Source organism: Dermacentor variabilis, chromosome 8 (assembly GCF_050947875.1).
Source record: "Dermacentor variabilis isolate Ectoservices chromosome 8, ASM5094787v1, whole genome shotgun sequence".
Classification (NCBI taxonomy): Eukaryota; Metazoa; Arthropoda; class Arachnida; order Ixodida; family Ixodidae; genus Dermacentor; species Dermacentor variabilis.
In genome coordinates, this window is record NC_134575.1 from 64,232,875 (window position 1) to 64,253,795 (window position 20,921).

The window sequence follows — 20,921 nt, forward strand, 5'->3', positions numbered from 1 at the left end:
GGCTGGAGTCAATAGCGAAGCTTGTGATCACCTAGCTTTCACGTGGCTTGTCCAAGTTGTTTGTTGCTTTTGTGAGGTTATGCTTGGTTTTGATAAGTTGTTGGTAGGCTTGGCTAAGTCGTTTCTAAATTTAACGACGTTAGCTTAGGCTTCGCTACGTTTTTTCTAGGTTTTACGAGGTTATGCTAGGTTTTCCTAAGTTGTTGTCATGGCGCGCTTGACGCTGGAAGTTTTCGAGCAGCCACTGGCGGAGGTCACTTTCTCGGCGACGTCGAACGTCCAAACGCCGACTCTCGCGTTCCCTGGCCTGAAGCTCGGGATCCTCGACACGGCGTCGACTTCTTCTCAGCCGCAGCTTCGGCGCGGAATCCGGATCAGCTCGGCGGCGACGCATCGCTTCTCGTTTGTCAGTACTGCACTTTTCCTGGTAAGCCGTTTCTTCTTCGGGCGTCCGGATTTTCGTCGATTTTCCCATGGCAGCATCACGCACGCACGGAGTAGAAGAGGCGAGAGGTGTGTCGTCGCGCCGGCTGTTCCGAGCTCGCCTGCGACGTCACGACTCCGGCCTACGCGCGTGGGGTGCGAGGTTACGTGGCTCCGTGCTCTCGCAGGTGGTTGCTAGGCAACGTGAGGTGGCGCACAGCTGGGCTGAGTTTTCTGGTAACGCTCCACGACGGAACTAAAACCTTAAACAGCTCGGCTGGTAAAAATGGTAATGTTTATTATGAAAACTCAATACCAAGTGGCATGAATACATAGGTAAACTATTTAATGCAGCGTGCGTGCAAATATTTCCCCGTCTTTGAAAAATGTACTTTACCTGTAGAGAAATTATGAAACGATAATATTTTAGGCTTGCTGTTTATTGCACCCCTATTTTAAATGCCGACTGGCAACAATTCTTCAATATATAGAAGCTCTCTCTGAAAATATTTTTCATCCTTCTGGGACGCTATAAATTGACTAAATGTGATAAAATAATCTGTGAATCTTTTCATGCAAGCAACGTTCAGCACATCTTGAGAGCAATAACTGAAACAACTGTTAACATTCTTGGACGTTCGCGAACGGCACGGGCACAGTTACTTAAACTTCATCGTTTTCTCAATACATTTGGTGTTCCTCGGCTGGTAACAGTAAAAAAAATTGATGTTCTCGTTCGCTATATTTTCGTCCTAGCTGTTAATCGTAGGAAGTACTCATGTTGATTTAACTATAGGCAAAGTATAATATTGAGACAATATATTCCGCAAAGGCACTTGCTACTGTGCCATGATAAGTGCATTCATGTGAAAGAAGCCGTTAAACAAAATGACCCTTTTGCTCATCCCCAAATTAGACAAGCATGCATTTTGTGAGTAGATGGCGTGGTTTTGTGGCATGTCCTCATTTCGAATCAACCTTAACAAACCGATGCTAAAATGCACTTCACCACCAGCAAGTCCAAGGACGAAAGTTAGTTGCATTATGCAAAGACCGCACGCAGCTATTATAAATATCCTTCATGTTCTTTCGGCACTTACCATGTTGGCGGCGATCAATGACTGCACAAGTGACACCTATCGGAGTTGAAAAAAGTAATATTAGGCATTACACCATAGCGAAAATACTCATGAGCTATTGTAGTATGGTATTCCCCTTGAGGTTTCTGTATTGATAGTTAAGGGTCGTCATTGCATGATGGATGCGTAACGACAAGGGAGCGTTCCCCTTAGCTTCCAACGTATGCTTCAGTTGCCCACAAGGAATATCACCAAATAAAGGTTTTGCTTTTCACGGTATTATGGCGGATTTCAGAACTTCGCAATTTAAGCCAGCGCGGAATTAAACACAGAGCCTCCCCAAGTATTGTAAATAGCATACCTTGAAGTCCTAAATCAAAATTTAATCCCCTTTTTTGGATGCATTTCCGAGTGATACAAACCATACACACATCGACATATCACAGGTGTGCTTCATCGCTCGATGACCTGCAGTTACTGTAACGATTATTTAAGTGTATTCAACGTGTAGTAAAATATTCTTGCTATAGTGGAATCACGAAACTACACGTTCCACGTGCGGCTCACGCGATATGGAATGGGGCCTGTGTTCGCAAACAGAATTTGCGCTAGCACCGTCATAGTAGCTTCATTCTCGGACATATCACTTGCGGATTTGGCCGGCCAATGACAAACAGAACTTATGAACGAATAGCTGTACGAATTAGGTCACAGTTAATTTGCCTTAGGAGGGTCATTCAAGTGCTTCAAAGTACAGGCGAATTAGTTATCTTCCACGCATGAACATTATGTTTGTCAACCCTTCCCAAACAAAACCAAACCTATACAAACTTCAACAAAGTTCAATTGTACTAAACTTTCCCTGAAATACCAGGAATGCGCATGATTTATTCGGATGGCATTGTGAAGGTTGGTAGCTGTTGTGTCGCCGGCCTCCTGACAAATAACATTGTCTAGTGAGTGAAGAGTGGTAATGTGAGGTCATCTCAAAAACAAGCCAGCAAACGCTCCGGCGATAAAGCGTATTTCGTAAACATGCTTAAACTACAACAGTCAATATAGAGAAAAAACGAGCACTGCAGTCAATCTCTAGACCCTAAAGAATGCTGCGACATAGCAATAACACACATGGACAAGAAAAGTGTTAGCGCATAGACACAGTGTCATTTTCTCTAAAGAAGGTTGCTAAAGCTTTCAGGGCTCATCGCTGTAATGATGCCCTATTCCATGGCCCAAGAAACTCATCTATACTGAAAGGACAATTATATTCCTTGAAAATTTTACTTCAAATTCCATGCTTTCTTTCTATGTTTCCTTTGTAGCTTCGCGATGTGGTAGGGTGAATGACAGTTTTCCCCTTTCGCGAATTAGCGTTATTAAATAACTGCAATAACACTCCCTTCATTGGTAAATATATACAGAGTTGAAAGTGAGATACGATATGGACGTATCGGCAGTGTGCAAATGCGTTAGAAATCCGGGTGGAGCACAAAATTTGAAAAGGGGACTAGTTGTCATTAGGGCCAACTATTTTGTCTTGCTGCTGAATCTCTCCCCTCTGCCCCCTTCCTTCGACTGAAAGGAGGGGAGGGGCTAAATGGGTACCAAGTATTTACGTGAAGATTAGGAAACTGGAAAGGTGCACATCAGAAAAAAATAGACAAGATCTGTAGACGCCACTCATGCAGTGTGCAGCAGTTTCTTCTATGAATTCACGATAACGAAAAACAAGTACTCTAAAGAAATCCGATGGATTATACGGTGGCGCCCATCAGATCAATTGTAATTTTTTTACCAGGAAGTATCATTTGCGCAGAGAAACGCCATGTCACTATGTTAATAAATGTTACTAAGTGTGACTATGTTAATAAATGACAACAAGCAGGAGAACAACGAAATTTAGTACAACAGAAGGTATCCAGTAGAAATTTAAATACGCTGCTTGGAAAAAGTATAGACAAGAGAAGGGCGAATAAGGCCAAGCAATGCTGCTTCTCTGCTATATGGCCGTTTACCTCATTTTTTGACAGTCCCGCATGCGCTAAGCGAGTAGGACAATACCTATGTCAAAAGAAACAAAAATTTATAATATTTTGCTTTACTCACGTTGATGAGTGTCCCATTTTTGCAAAGCTTTAGTGTGTCGTTCAGGCACTGCAAGTAAGCCAACAGTAAATTCTTGATACTAGACAACATACGCAAGTTCAGCTAAAAGACTATTCTATCCATATACAAGGAACTGTTACTGACACACTTCTAAGTGTTGTTTTTAAGTATTAATGGGCAAGTAACATTGAGGTAAAGTTCTTTGTGGTCCGTACGTACTCGTGTAATACAACGGATTTTTGTAGGTACCTCTTACCTACCGCTTAGTACGCTTCAGAAATAGTATTTGTGGAGTATGTTTACGCTTCACAATCACAGAAATCCGCCATCCGGCAACTTTTGTCACTCACTGCAAAGGCAATACTTAAAATAATCCTAGCGAAGAGAAGTGTGTCCGTTCAGTATCCCCATGTCTTCCTATGCGCCGAAAACTAAGAAAGGAATTCCGTCGTTTAATCATGCTGTGGCGATAAGGCACAGAAATGCACAGTGATGATCTTAGTGATTTGACCTGCGCCTGATGTCAAACTAGAGGGATAAATATTGCCTTGGTAATAATTGCGTGCCGTTCTAGGGAATCATTTGAGTAGAGATTAGACGTATAAAAGGCCACACATATTAAATAAAGATATTGGTGCAAATAAAATTTTGTCAGCTATGGCAGCAATTTTTCAGCTATGGCAGCAATTTCTCATCATTATAATTTCAGAAATCGAATAAATATCAGGGCTAAGAATACCTAAATTGTCACGTCATAATTTTTTTTACTATTCCGATGAAATAAAAAAACACAGACAAGTTTTCATGGAATTGGATGAGTTGAGATATGTTCTTACGCGCATACTCACCGTTCCATAGCTCCTGGGAAATCCAAGTTTGATTTCGCCGTGACAGACAGCATCCTTCATGGATCCTCTCGGACTCAAGCCACTAAGGAAGACGTCCAAAGATCCTCCCACTGAAACATCGCGTTGAATTACTGAGAATCGGGAATACTTTAGTTGGCTCAGCGATATTGGGAGGTTATTACAGCGTGTACAGCCATGTAAGTTTACTTTTAGGTAAAGAGCTCTGTGAAGAAACCTGCCTTCATTATGTACTTAGGCATAAAATACTGAGACCCATATAGGGGTATTTTCTATTTCCCAGCTGTAATCAATAGCAGACAAGACTGCTTCACAGACGTCCACCAGAAGAGTTTTGTTAATTATTTTTGTGCGCCTTGTTTGCATTTTTCTCACTCTTCTGCGATCAGGTCACGCTGTCGCATTATTGTGGATTTCCTACGTGGAGGCAAAACGTGGAATAAGACAGGACAAGGACTATACCTTGTTTTATATACGTCCTACTTTTGCCTTCCTGCTTTAAATTCGCGACCATGGATCCACAACTAGCCAAGACGGGTACCTTTTTGCAAACAGCCCAACGAGTTTATTCTAAGTTGCCCACCCCCCTTCTAAAGAAGTGCTGAAAATAGTACTAATATCAATGTGCTCATTGAAGCACCATTTGGCCGGAAAAGCGTGATGTTATTTCTCATCGCTTGACAAAGGCTGTACTTACAGAATGTTGAGAACTTGTTCACAAATGCTACGAGCATGACTCGTAGAGAATACAGAGCATTCTGTGGTGACAAATTTTTGAAGACGCTGGTCGCTGTGCACTGAAAGATATGAAGTTCAAGACTATGCAAACAATCATATTAGCTAAAGAGTCTTACTAAAGGCAATCACTTGTTTTTAAGTCAGATATTTTTATTCCACATAGGACGTCTCAAAGATTAAGAGAGAAGTTTTCTCAACTTTGTTACGAAATAAGTAAAATTCAATTCAATCTACTTTCATGCGCTGCCATAGGGTGATACTCTATCAGTGTTATGCACTTCGCATGATTCCAAATACGCATGCCTGTATACAAAAGACATTTAACTTCTTGTGTGACACTTCCATAAAATGTCTGGCATTAACTGTTGCAATTGTGATCATAAGAGGAAGCACTTCCTTGTAAGCTTCTGTATAAAAATGTCGATGTAAAAATCGCTTCTCAGACTTCACAAGTACGCAGCGAATTCCTCGTAAATGTCAATTATTTTACAGCACATTAGATATCAAAAGGCTATATTAAAGAAGTACCAAGATGACAACGTTCAAAACATTTTACTTTCTCAACAAAAGAATATATTGAATTCGGCAAGCTTTAGATATACCATATACGAGGTGATCATTTTAAATTTTCCACAATTTTTAAATATCCCCTTTGGCAGGTAGCATAATTATTGAGCTGGACCACTCGTAGAAGAAAGTATTACTTGCGCGAGAAATTGAAACACTAATTCAACTAATGAACCAAATTTCACTAAGCATATTTTTTATCCAATTTATGGCACATATTCCCACCTAAAAATTGTAGCCGATCAGCACACAAGGCATATACACTTCAAATGGAGCTTCGGCATGGCACAACTTTCGAAATATTATTTCAAAATGGAGGAGGAAATGCATGAACGTTTGGGTTACTCTAGTGCTTCAATGCGCAAGAGAACGTTTTATAAAGAATAAGTGAAACAAAACAGCATTTTTATGGTTAGTTTCATGCCGCATATCTCGAAACTTGTGACATTCTGTAAATTAATTCCAAGTGGACACGCGTTGTTAGCTGGCCAGCTACCATTCGTAAATTTCAGTACGTGGAGTAAAGCTCATTGATCTTTAATTAGTTTAGCCTTTCGCGTCCTCGTGCAAATAACATCAGCCTGTCTCAATTGTCCAGCATAGGTACTACCATTATGTTATCTGGAACAGGCGACATCTAAATATTCCGGAAAACATAAAAATTATGACCGAGTATATGGCCACAACTAAGTGCTTAAACAAAAGCGACGCATTATGAGCTTTTAGTGTTCAGTTTCTGATTGACGTCTTTCTGAAAGACAGCTTTGAAGAGTTCCTCGCTTCATTCTGTTCAATTGCTCTTGATAGCATATCTGTTAGCTGTCGAAATTAGAGATGTGCTGTTGTCTCAACAGCAGGCACGTACCTAGGATTATTTCTTTTTCGGGGGGTGTCCAACCCAAAGTAACTTTCCTATGCAAATTAGGGGGGGGTACATTTACTAGCACAAATGTCAATAATGTCCGCCATACACCACAAAGACGGGTAAACCCGGAAAAGAGAAAGGAAATAAGGTACATCTCACAGGTAGCACGCCTGTGAGATACACATCTTTTTAACTTAGGAAACAAGGAACCACATGGAATGGACTTGCGCAAGAAAGTAGCGCAGGACGAACACTGCCAAGAACAAGTAAACAAACGAAAGTGCAAAATAAAGATTTCTATCTTCATCATCAGCCTATCTTATACCCATTGCAGGACGAAGGCCTCTCCCTATAGTTGATTTATATAGTAGCATACAACTTGAAAAAACAACGGTAGGCAACCAACGCCCACCGACCGCCCGGGATTGTGTTACTCCGCCAGCCAATCCCAGCAGCAAACAAAACCGTCGTCGTGCGGCCCTTTGAAAATTCCGTCGTACTTGATACCTCCGGAGCGTCTGTTGTTCTTAAAGAGTCTTTTCATCGACGGAAGCAATGAGCTGTGCGACAGACATGGACAAAGCGCATGGAGTGTGAGCATTTCACTCTTCGAAAGCCTACCCGCCGAGGTTGCTTAGCGGCCATAGTGTTGGGCTGCTAAGCAAGAGGTCGCGGGATCGAATCCCGGCCACAGCGGCCGCATATAGATGGGGGGATATGCGAAAACACCTGCCTACATAGATTTATGTGTACGTTAAAGAACCCCAGGCGGTCCAAATTTCCGGATCCCCTACTACAGCGTTTCTCATTATCGGATCGTTGTTTTGGCACATAAAACTCCCTAATTATTTCAATCGGCAAAAGTCTGCCGTACCGTTCATTTCACTGCTTAGCCCCTTCTACTCATGAAATTTCACTGGAAAACGAAGTGGAACTTGACAATAAATCGTAGCAGCGAACCAAACATTTTACTTCAATAAAGAATTTCGCCATTCCACCATAATAGGCGAGGGAAAACGTACAAAATTACGCGCTAATAATTTTATTTTTGTGGTTACCGCCTTATTTGTGTAACAGAAAAAGGTTGAAGTACGAATTGTTTGCAGCCTCGTGGAGGCGTAGTGGCTGGTGCTTATGAGGGCGTGCGCGGGGGTTCACTGCAGACTTAATTTGTATCCGACTATAGTGGCGAATTTTTAAATTAGCTCTGGAAGAATCATAAAGAAATATATATTTGCAGAACAATCACAGGTTCTTTTGGATTTCTCGTTTACTGCTCTACCAAGTGAAGTGCCAACACCGACTCGTATTACTATTTGGGATGTTGTGTAATGATGCGCGGCCGCCACTGCCGTACAACCGCGTAGAGCGCCGGACGCAGCGGTTCTAGACGTACTGTGCCCACCGCAGAAGGTTAGAAAAACACCTACATAAGCACAGCAGAGAAGTGGCTACGTCAGGGGGCTCGACTGATAACTATCATTCAATATACACAGAAGTTTCATTCATTTTCATGAACAATGGTCAAATTTGTTAATTTTCGCTTTTCCTTCCTGTTTGGCTGTTGCCTTGGCTTAATTTCTCAACTCCTTGCAACTCTTGTTTCCAGTTGCCACTTTCGCACAAAAAGTGCTTTACAATATGGGAAAAACCAGACGAGGTAATGGTAGACAGTAATATTGCTTATGGGCTTAAATGTTATTGACGGGTTTGATGATGGACGCTGTTTCGCATTATTTTAATTTGCACTTTATTTAACCCATATCGCGGGTATATGGTTCCGGCCATCTGCCAGCATCGCGGTGAGCCGTCACTCGAGGAAATAATGAAGCAGAAGGAAAAAGTAAACTCAACTGGCGTTTTCTGCGGCTCCAACTCGTTCCTCAAGCATATAGACCAGCTGGATACGAACCGAATCCCTTCCCTGGTCCCTGGATCAGTCTAAAAAAAGAAGGTTGAACTAACGAAGCAACAGCCATGCGCGTGACCTTTGAATAGATGGTGACAGCTGAACGCATCTGGAGTTAATCCCGCGGGCACCGAATCGATGAGAAAACTTGCCTTCACATCCCAGGAGATGCCGATGAATAGCGTCATACAAAAGGAGTGAAGAAGGCAGCAAAATGTTGACCACCAAATAGCTGTCAAATCTCAACATTGATTTGGTGGCGCTTTAGGAATGTGTGTGAGGATTGGTGGCGTGGGCGGGGAGGAGAGGGGGTATTCCGCTTAATTTCGGGGGTGGGCGGGCCCCCCCGGGCCTCCCCGGGTACGTGCTGCTCGACAGCCAAACAGCCCGGTGCGATTAACGCATTTTTGGGGGAAGCTATCTTGATTATATTTGTTTCTAAGAACGCCTTCCTTCGTCAAAATTATGTCGACAAATTGCTGTAAGCATCCTTTGGGAACGCGTGTCTGTTTTCAGAACTTCTGTTGAATTTGGTGACAATAGTGGTGTTAAAAGATATATCTTTCATGCTCAGTGTCGCCAACCGTGTCAGAATTATTGCGATCATGTGTCAGAATGATTCGTTAGCCGTCGCTATGTTGCTATGTTGCAATGTTGCAATTTCTATGTTCGGGCGTTAAATAATTGCGGTGTTTGTGTAAATTGTGAAAAGCTGTGGAGGCCTATAGCTTGCAAAACATTAACTCCAATATATCAGATGTCAATTAAGGTCACCACAGCAGTCAGTGATGCCCGCAATTATTTATGTGATTCCTTATCGTTTGCATAAAAACGTCACACCTTCAAAGCTTTCGCGAGAAAAAAACCTGTCAAGTTGCTGAAGACGCCTCAACACCGGTTGTTTTAGACGTAGAAACAAACGTAATGACTAAACGCTTGCGTCAGTTACTGCAGTATTCCAGTTCTCAAAATCAGCAGCATAGATTCCTTCGGCGTAATTAAAATCTGAAGTCGTTCATTCCTGAGAAGTCATATATTGTTGTATGTGCACACAATTATTCAGGTATAATTGTAGGACAGCGCAAAATTTGTTTTCTTTGCTAATGGTCTCATATATTCTGGTATTCTCATCGCAGGGCCAATTTATGATTAGATTTAGGAATAAATGCTTTCGTATATATGCCCACTATGTTCACAATCTATTGATATTTCATATTTCTAAGCTCTAGGTCTTCAATACAAAGATCACAACGTTTTCATAAAAATTAAAGAACTAACAAAAAGTACTGCTAAATTAACGATGGCGTACTTACACTGGCTACTGTCATCAATCCTTCACGCACCGTCTGGAAACAATAATATATATGCAGGAAAAAGCATATATACTTTAAAAACAGCAAGTCGTTTCGAAAATCAATTAAGGACCACCCAGTTCACGAAAAGTCACTACCTGTGAATTATTTCACCATGTACTAGACAATATCTAAATGACATCCTATTGTTGAGTGTGCACTTGCCATAAGGTTGTTTCGGTGCTTCGGAAAAACCGTACTAACGTATGCAAAGTAACACATTTCTTTACATCATACAGAAATCAATGCTATCATTGGTATTGCAGCCATTTTTTTAAAATTTGCGATATTGAAAATTATTTTTCTGGAATGCATATCTTTAAATAGATGGCCAATAATAATGATCATGTACTTTCTTTGTAAAGACAGAACAAAAGATTTCGAGTTCACATACCTTGTCCCCTGCACACAAGTTGAGGCTGTTTCCAAGGCACTACACGTGAAGAAAAATTACACACACCGGAATTATAACAATCATTATACCCAAGTCACCATCCCAAAGCGCTTCTCACTGCCCTAAGCAACACAGCAAGAATCACCAAATTTGTACTGCTGATGCTGCAGTGGCTAAACATTTATGCGGAATACAAAGTTGCTTAAAATGCAAACTTTCACTGTGAAGTATTCTTGGCTAATATGCACATGTGCCTTTTAGACCGACTAGTGACTTGTAATCGTTCGTTAAACAACGTCAATCCTCGCTCCCATCAGTTAACGGCGCACGGCAATCAATTTCACCAATCGCTGCAGGAAACATATGATAACACACTAAATAGTTATAGCTTCTGTGATTTCACGACGTTACTTCATCAAAAAGAGATAAATTAGGCGCACGATTGAAAGTTTCTTTAGGTAGCGAAGACAGAACTTTGAATTCTAAAAAATCTCATTCATGCATATTTTGACAATAGCAACGCTGTAGCAGCCACACCTTATGTAGTTTTCTGTCAATGTTGAGCACAAGATGCTGCTGTAATTTGGCATGAGACGTAGTACTAAATCACGTAGTATTGTGCGAATTAAGATACCTCTTTACAATTACTAAAATAATCTCGAAGCTCATACCATTTAGTGTTCATACACACACACAGACACACACACACACACACACACACAGACACACACACACACACATATATATATATATATATATATATATATATATATATATATATATATATATATATATATATCGGTTTTGCTGAGTCGCTAAAAACTTCTGTAGGTGCCTTCAAAACTAATGAAAATAAGTTCTTCATTAAACCTACAATTCTAGCCAGTTGTTGTTTGAAAGCTGAAGGTGAACTTTGTGAAACCAGCGCACCTTGCTCAAGCCTATGACATCAGGCAGCGTAGCCTCGACGCAGGAACCTTGTGTAGATGGAGTTGTCACTGTCGTGGTAGACGGCGTCGTCGTAGCAGTACTTGTCGCATCAACAGATGAAATTGTTGTAGTTTCCCCAGGACCAGCCGTGGTAGCACCATTTGTGATATTGTTCGAGGCGACGGTTGTTGCATTATCAGCAGCACTAGTGGTAAAAGTAGTTGTGGTGCCAGCAGATAATGATGATGTAGCTCCAGGAAGAGTGCTGGCCACAGCATTAGTCGCAGCTTCGGTAGAGGAAGTGGTAGTTGCCTCTCCAGGAATGGCAGTGGTGACAACACTTGTAATGCTGGTAGAGAGAGACGTTGTTTCTGCGCCAATTGTAGCGGCGGCCAACGTCGTAACATCAGCCACGCTAGTAGGCACGTCTGAAAGTTAAACCAGACAATATGTGTATCTGTCCTGACAGATAAGAAATAGTTCCCGCCATGCTGAAATCAAGAACGCCAAGCGCGCTATTTAGAACTTCAGGCATGGAGACCATTATTCTTCTATAATAGCGAAAGTATGCGAAACACGAAACTTTTCCCATTTAAACAGCAATGCACTAAGAAAGTACATTAGGAACGGTTGTGACAACCACTGTCCCCTTCAGGCAGCAATTTTCTCCGTTGTTCATATGTTTAGCGTTATGTGTGTCACGTTTCAATATATTGGTCCGCATATTTTAATTTATTACTAGAAATATGTTACAGTATATCTTAATATGGCCTCAATGTCTTTGCACGTCTGCCAATCAGTGAAGGGGAACCACTTCACTACTATTCATAATGTCATACCAGGTAATGTTAAGCTTGAAATGAGAAATAACTATTGGTTCATTTATCTACATCAACATTAGACGTCGTTAAAGGCCCATTTCTCCCGTGAAGCAGAACGAATGTTAAAGTTACACCGGCTTCAATGCTAATCAAGTGCTTCCCCAAATAGTCTACGACCCAGTACGTGAACACGCAATGGCCTGGACGGATGGATGCTATGAGCGTCCCCTTTGAAACGGGCCGGTAGGTTGCACCACCAAGCTTGTCTTCTTATTGTGCCTGATGTCCTGCCTATCATGTTTCTTAAAAACAGACCAAAAGTTCCCGGGATCAAACTTCGTGAAACCTTATTGCGCACTTTGTTTTTGCACACGTCTCTCATGTGTGTGGTGTCCCTACTTTTCTGCCAATAAGATCGCCAATTGCCTTTTACTAATCTCTGTTGCCGGACATGTCTGCTTTCCCTCTGCTATCCCTGAATCCAGGGGCTTCGAAGTAGCCGGCGGAGCCTAAAACGACTGCTGGGCACATATCTTCACATTCTGACAAAACATCTACAATCATTTCCCTCCTATTACTGCAGCAAGCGCATGCTTCTTTTTTGGCGGACGTCGTTTTCTAATTACGCGTTTCAAGACACCCTGTTCTCTCTGTGAAAAGTAAAGAGCGTGCTTTAGATTTATCGTAGCTTGTTCCTTTCCTGATACTGGGTTTTTACCTCTTAACTAATAACTGATAGCAGGTTTGCTTTCCATTGACGCTACCCAAGATCTTCTATCAGCCTCTCTTACCTTGCGTTGGACATTACGTTGCTTACGACACTGGTCGTAAACTTGCCAGTGAGCGTCGTAGTTCTTTTCCTCAACTGCGAGCCAATATTCGCATTTTCATTTAAGGATCTGCCCCTGCAAGTAAAAGCTGCTATTCCATAGCCTTCAAGAGAGTATGCTGACGTTATTCTTCTTGACACTTGCCAAACGCTTTTTCGTGAAGCTCACCTGTCCCCACAGCTCCGTTCTCGAGACCATTGTTGCTCGCTTTTGCATGCAGAGATGTTGTATTGCAAGCCGGGAGTCTAAACGCTGACAGCTTACTTAGGAGTTGATAATTGCTATAGGACTCCAGGCTGATAAATTCGTTCCATTGCATAGCAGCAGAAGAGAAGTTTTTTTTTTTAGTTTCAAACGGGGTAGCCGCCACAAAACACACATGTACAAAAGAACAGCGGTCAAGCACGAGACAAATGTTGCAAGATTTCGGAAATTCTTTGTCAGCAACACTTCTAACAGTACTTTGGGCATGATGGCTCGGTTGTTTTAACAATTCAAACTTTATTGACAGGTGAAAAATATAGAAAAATTTGTCACAAATTCTCTACTACATATTGTGATATATACGGAACTTCAAGAGGTGACGCCTGAGAGTTTCGTAACTCTAGGAGTAATACACAAGCACATTACGCCAGTGATTTATTCTGTTTGATATAATTTTTCAGCAGCTCATGACGGCCAAAGCGGAAAGGTAGATGCAGTGACGTTCCAAAATCATCCACTCGAATCATGAAGCCGAAAGGCAGTCCGTGATTGATGTAACCACACAAGTGATTTAATAAACCTTCATTATTTGGAAGAAACTGAAGTCTTTTATTTTACCTACAATTCAGCAGCTATCACAAGGAGCTCCATGTGTGCAGAAGTAAACACGGGGATATTCAGACTGTATCTCTGGATAGTAAAACGCAAATGCCTCAAGAATGTTGAAATCTTAGCTAAAACTTAAAGTCACTGGTGGTGGTACGCCTACATGGTTGTCCCGTGCCGCCTTCCTTCGTCCGTTGTTTTATTCGGCGCCTTCGTTGTAATTACAATATAAAGCGAAAGCAGCTATACAGTATATGCATGTGCTCCACAATTCGGCATAGAATATCTTTGCTTATGTTACTTTTTCATCAAAACATTTAATTCAAAATACTTTGTTTACCTCAGTGTATTCTTGTTTCTTCCGCGCTTTATTGCCTCCTGAAACTCTCTCATATTATCCTATAAAATATAAATAATTTCTTCCTGTTGACGTAATACATTTAAACTATTGTAACCAGCTTTCATGTGCTTGAAACATTCATAGCCAACAATGATTTCATCTTTTCTCCGTGACCTTATTAAGTCCTTACCGTTTGTGAGAGGTAGCACACTGCGATCGGAGTGGGCGAAGCTGCAAATAAAATTCTGGTCTCGGCACCCACTTGTTTAGGTTTAATGATTGTTTCTAGAGTATCATAGTATTTCTCCTCTAAATCGTCATAGTGCTCGCCTCGCTTTGCAACTGCCTGCATTTCTGTTAGTTTCAATTGTGCGCTGGACTTTTCATTTGCGCCCCCACCCCTTTTACCCGACACTTTCCGCATTCTCACGAATCAGCATTGTTCTACAGGTCCACATTATGCCAATATTGTTACTTCAATCAACCTCGCATGTCTATGTCTGAGGCAATGTTGGCATTGCCAATAGTTCTACAAAAACTTCAGTACAGTTTAACTTTCACCACCTGTAACACGTTTCGACTGTGGCTATACAATAATCATGTCTTGGGAATACGCTTAGGTTATTTATTTATTTATTTATTTATTTATTTGTATCGCACTAAAAACTGTACTGTGGTCGAGGTGGAATAATGCTCTGCACAATAAAAAGTCATAATGTATAGGGCTCCAAATTTGTAAAAGTGATTCAAGCTAAAAACGGGCAAATTCTTTTATAATAAATACATTCACGCACAGGGACAGTATTTCTTTCCGTGAAATCTTCCTGGTAGTTCTCATGGTTTTTCCTAAAGTTGGCGCCAAAACTTACTGCTGTTTGACTGCTCGTGGAAACTCAAACTGTACTCTATTTTGATTTGTCATTTCCGTGTTCTCTCTTCAGCTTTCACTGCGCACTGCTGCACTCTTAAAACGGTTGCACCCTTTGGGGTGTATATTTGTCCCAGAACAATATTCGTCATCTGCCTTGCTTGCGTTTCCTTTCTTGAAACTCGGCGCTCGCTACTTTCCTGTCGAGAATGCTGCGTCACACTGATAACGCGCATGCCGTTCGTGACTGGGAAGTACCGGGCTCGCAGCGTTAAAGAAAGGAAACGCGGGCAAGACAGATGACGATTATTGTTGTGGGACAAGATACGCCCCAAAGGGTGTAAAATTTTCTAAGAGTGTGTCGTCAAGCAAACAAGGTATTGCGGAAAGTGACCTTGTTGGCCGTTATTGAAGAGTTCTCGCTTACGATCTTAAAGCCGTGCCACACAAATTGAAGACACGAAAAATTAAAACTAGAGACCCACATCCTCATCCCTTAATTCTATTATTACGTCATTATCAGTACACCTCGGGATGTTGTTTATTTTTTTAATAGCCATTGCTTCCCATTATGCTTCGTTGAGGTCTCATGCACTCTCTCACATTTCGGTTGATAATTTATAGTATTCCGTTTTATTTTTGTCATTGATTACAAACCTAGTTCTTACCGTGGAGCCTCGTACTCTGTACTACCGCTGAAGAACAGAAGATGTATTGGAGAAAAAGCAGATATTTGAACTCTGGCTGAAAACCGTTTGCTACCCTAAAGATCCAAGGGGAGGGAGCGGACAAAAAATTGAAAAGCGGCAGCAGAAGGGCTTCTGTACCCGAAGACAGGCCAATTGGACTTTCTATACTACTAAGGTATCAGAACTCAACTTCTCTCCGACACTCCGATCAATCCCTAATGGCTCCTCTAAGAGGCGAACTAAGCTAGCGTCCCTCAATAAGCTGCAAGCTGCATTGGTCAACGCTTTGGAGCCACACATTTTTGGAGCTCCTTCACCTATTATGTTATTGACCAGACTCATGATTCCGCAGCCACTAAAAAGCTAGGTGCAATGTCTAACATCGATGCGCCTCCAGGTAAGAATGGCAGATGCTTATTCTGTCAAAGAAACTAGTCATCTCGTAAAAGAACGCGTTGTGTATCTGAGTAAATTTTCGTTGTGCGGTGGCTCATTCATTTTTGCAGCTTCTGTAATCCACGGGGTGTCAATTAGATAATCACAACCTAGTTCACTCCTGAAGCAATTTCTGTAAGTTCGTGCTTGACCATGCTTGTGGGAGTCCTCATCATTTGTCTATTCTCAGCCTGCTTCTGGCGCTCTTAATTGTGAGAATTGACGGAATATTACACTTTACAACATTGCCTGATAGCGCGGTATATCCCTCAACCGCTACTGAGAATCTCGCTTATTGCCTGTTTCGGCTGCATCATGTCCTGTGCGTCTAAACAATCACCATGCCAGAAATAAAGACACCGTCTTTAAGAAAATGAAAAAAAAATGCTCTTACCAGTACTAGCCATGATGCCGTCGGGAGCTGTTATCATTACGAGTGTGAGTAGAATGCACGCAGAAGTCATGCTGAGGTACAGAAGTTCCTGTAGTTTCACAAAGTTGTTCGGTGTGGATACGCCTGCTCACGCTTTTCTCCAAGCACCATGTGCCTATTTATACGGTAACGCACATGGCTGTACCTACTATGACATTGCAGACACGTACGCCGCGTGAACTGCAGAAGTTTATGGGGGCTATTCTCGATCCCCCTTTTTTTTTTGTGTGTGCCAGTCAGTTAGTTACGGTGTCACCGTGATAACTAATGTTCTATTTCATTTTTGTCTGTGCACAAGATGGGAAACGGACCTCCGTGTGCATTTTTCACCTCTGCAGATGCATCTAATGAAATCTCACACAATTCCTGCAACAGAAGGCTTCCGCCAGCCATGTCTGCTCTGGAGGATGTAACTACCAGCTGCTATTTGTTCCGGCTCTGGCTTCCGCAGCTATTTATCAAGAAATGTAAGCACTATTACACGAGGTTAGTGCACAGCCTCCGATATCACTATAGGCCGTCGTAGCATTCTACGCGGGTTTGCATTGGTAACGTGCGGCTTTTATAAAGCCTACATTCTGTCTTTAAGACGTGAATGTCCATCTGACTTTGTTTTGCTATTTTTCAACACACTCCTTAAAGTGATCAGCAATAATTGTCCAAGAACGATAATTTATTTTTCGCATTTGTCGCCTGCCGGAATTGCAAAATGATTGCAAGAACTGCAATCAACCGCCTGTCATCAATCCGCAGCAATAAGAACGCATTTCCACAACTTTCGCGTCAAATGGAAGCAGATTTCAATTTTCCTAAGCCTATTTTTGCTATAGTAATCCTTTGCCGCATTTATTTCACAAACAAATGCCGAGTTGTGCAACATATTGTTCAAACCATGCAGTCCTACACAGATCTTAACGGTAGCCGCTGGCTTAAACGATAGATATAGACCAGCGTACATATGCGTATACATTTAGTTTCAGGATATCGTGTAATGCGTGCTATGAATATCTTTCCTGTTCAGTGAGGAAGTTATTGGTAGCGTAAATATTACACAAAACATCAATGTTCTCATTACCTCCCACAAAGGCATTTTACGCTTGGGTCCACCAAAAATTTGTCCCATTTGCGTCACGGAATCATCATCACGATACTTGGCTGGCATCCGCGTGACATGGCATTACTTTGCTGTTTGTGAGCGGTAAGCGGGACGGCAGCAGATGGCGGTGCCGTCCGCGCATCACCTCGGCGGAACACGTGCGGACGGCGGCCGGCGTAACTGTAAAAAATAAAAAGCAATACACAGCGTGATCAGACACGAAGATGCACGGCGAGTCGGCGCCGCATTTCCATTTGCTTCGTGCAGGCGCTCCGACATCCGTCGCGACACGAGCGTTTGGTGCGCCCGTCTCTCTGCACACACTCCGCGCAACTGTGGCACCTGGTAGCCTCAAGAGTGATGTATAAGGGCGCAGCAGCCCTAGCCTTGCGCGCTTGCAATCGCTGTCATTGCTTCGTCCTTAGAGCGAAACTGTAGTTAGTAAAGCGCTGTCCAGATTCCTGGACCTGTATTTGTAAATCTGCCATGAAGCTCTCAACTGCTTCTTAGAATACGCGTTTCACTTTCGCTTCATGGCGATATATTATGAAGGAGGGAGAAACCTACCTTTCCTTTTTTGACGGCAGGCCCTTGTCTATGGTCGAAGCATAGACAGGCAGTGCTCTATGTGGGCTCGTTTTATTATGCTTTGTTGGTTAAATGTTCGCCTTTTCACATGTGGTTTTGAATAATTAAGTTCTTGGAAGGTACGACTCAAAACAAACATTTCATTATGAGGCGCACCGTAGTGACGGACTCCGTATTTATTGACAGCCTGGGGTTCTTTCGCGTGCCCCCATTGCGCGGTCCATGAATGTTTTAGCATTTAACCTCAATTAATATGCCACCACCACGGCCGCTGCTCCGTCCCCTGCCCTCGGACTTGGTAGCAGAACGTCAATTACAGTCACTACACCATCATGTTGGGTTATCATTTTGATGTTAACTTCTTACTTATTTTTACCTTGGTGAAAGCTACCATGATCAATGCTCCAACTAAAGTTTACTACTACTACTGCCGCTACTACTACTACCACTACTACTACTACTACTGCTTCTACTACTACTACTACTACTACTACTACTACTACTACTACTACTACTACTACTACTACTACTACTACTGCTTCTTCTTCTTCTTCTTCTTCTTCTTCTTCATCATCATCTTCTTCTCGAAGGGGCAAGGGAGGAAGGTGGGAGCTGTATGATGTCCGCACGCTAATATGGGGGGGGGTAGAAAGGAATGGTAGCGCACGTCTCCGTTTCTACTTGGGCGGTGGTTGCGCATGGCGCGGCTGAGCGGGAACGCGTGTGTGCCATCTTGGATCTAATCGGCGGTGAATTCCAACGCTAGTCGACCCGAAATAGCTGATGGCCACGAGTGTGCTGTGTTCTCGCTCACCTGGTTACTCCTAGCGAGGGCGTGCCTGTCACCACCCCCGACGGGCCGTCTGCTCCCGATGGCGGCGCGCCCCCCGCAGCGTCGTCTGCCAGCGGTCCGGCTACACACGAGAACGCGACCAACGCCGTGGAGCTGGCATAGGAGTCAACCACCGTTTCGTCACCGCAGGGCCCCGTGCACCGTTGAAACAAGAGGCCGCACGAAGGGAAACTCGCTCGCTGCTGCTGCCGCTCTTCATCACGCCAGCGTTCTGACAGCTGGTGTCCGCGGTCATCGAGTCAGATTTATTTCATGTATGTCCCTGCCTGCGTCACATCGCGCTTGGTAATTTAGTAAGCAATCGAATGTTTACAGCAGCATATACGGTCAATAAAACAACTTGCCTCACTTCGTGTAGCTACGTGATATTGTGCTATCGCTATCAATGCTTCACCTTTAAATCGAAACGGTGACTTTTTTTGTGCTACCTAGGTATGTATGGGGCCCGGACGTATCTAATCTCTCTCCCGCTGCTCTTCAATGAAAAACGTCGCAGTTACGCCCGGAAGGCGAAGCATTAATTCTGATCACCCGCCGTGGTTCCTTAGTGGCTGAGGTGTTGGGCTGCTAAGCACGAAGAAGTCGCGGGAGCGAATCCCGGGCACGGCGGCCGCATTTCGTCGGGGGCGAAACGCGAAATCACCCATGTACTTCCAGTTAGGTCCACGTTAAAAAAAACCATGTGGTTCAGATTTCCCGAATCCCCCACTACGGCGTGCCTCACAATCAGATTGTGGCTTCCCAGTTGAAAAATACAACAGGAATTCCTGTCGTAACCACAGAAATTCCTGTTGTATGACAGAAGTTCCTGAGGTTTCCGTAGTTGCGACAGACATTCCTGACATTACAACAGAAATTCTGATGTCGCAACAGAAACATTCTGTCGCGAAAACCAAGATTTCTGAACTCGCAACAGAACCGTTCTGTCGTGGCAACAAGAGGTCTGAAGTCGCAACATCTTTCTATCGTGACAGCGACTCTGACGTTACGACAGAAATTCTGACGTCGCAACAGAAACATTCGGTCGGGACGGCCAAGAGTTCTGAAGTCGCATCAGAAACGTTCTGTCACAATAACAAGAGTTTAAAAAGTCGCAACAACAACTTTCTATCGCAATAGCGATGCTGACGTCGCAACAGGAGCTCTCTGTCGGGACTACAAGTTTTCTGTTGCGGCGTTGAAATGTGACACTTTCTGTCGCAGCGACGTAAGTTCTGACGCCGCGACAGAAGCGCTTTCCTTCGCGAAACATTAAAATTGTATGTCAGCTTCGCATCGGTGGTGTACAGCTGTCAGCACGCTTAACACGAACGCTCCGCAGCGTGGCCCAGACCGGCTGAGACTGAGCCCAGGGGCGCGAAGTGTTGTGCTCTGTTATCTCGGCGTGTTTCCGGCGGCTTACGATAGCTGGGGCGCAGCTCGACTTGACTGCTCGTCTTGCCTTTCGCTTGTGCCTGACCGGCTGGGAAAGTGCGCTCACTTGACATGACTGTTCCGCCACGTTTCGCTCCTGGCTGCGGTCTCACGCGCGTCCAGAAGACACGTTGCGGTTTGCCTAAATCGGCAAAGCGAAATGGCGGGCGACATCTCGCGCGCCTTGCGGGTTTGGACTCAAAGCTGGCACTTTGAGGAAATGATAAATAGGAAAAGGAGAGCAAATGCAGGATTGTGGCATTTGTAAAGGTTGGACAATAAATAAATCTGCAGATACGGTGGCATAGTTGTTCATGTTCGTCATTTCTTATATTCTCTGACAGCATCGGAGTGCTCTCGCAGGTTAGTGTCTGGTTTTCTGTTTAGTCCACAATGCAATGAAGATCCAGTGTCGGAACACACAGCCATTTACAATATTAACTGCAGTTTAGCTAATTGAAAACTAGCGAAAAACCTTATATAGGAAACGCGCGTTGCAAAGTGTCAAGCATGAAA

General features: G+C 43.1%; 1 protein-coding gene across 1 annotated transcript; it reads right to left on the bottom strand.

Moving 5' to 3' along the window:
• Positions 1-1,492: 1,492 nt before the first annotated feature.
• On the bottom strand, positions 1,493-16,532 carry LOC142591060 (uncharacterized). The gene is made up of 8 exons (XM_075703426.1): positions 16,417-16,532; positions 11,230-11,657; positions 10,300-10,338; positions 9,867-9,899; positions 5,172-5,271; positions 4,457-4,566; positions 3,609-3,656; positions 1,493-1,559 (listed from the first exon to the last, which is right to left on the bottom strand). Exons 1-8 carry the CDS (start codon positions 16,484-16,486, stop codon positions 1,503-1,505), a joined length of 885 nt encoding a protein of 294 aa, XP_075559541.1. The 5' UTR covers positions 16,487-16,532; the 3' UTR covers positions 1,493-1,502.
• Positions 16,533-20,921: the final 4,389 nt, after the last annotated feature.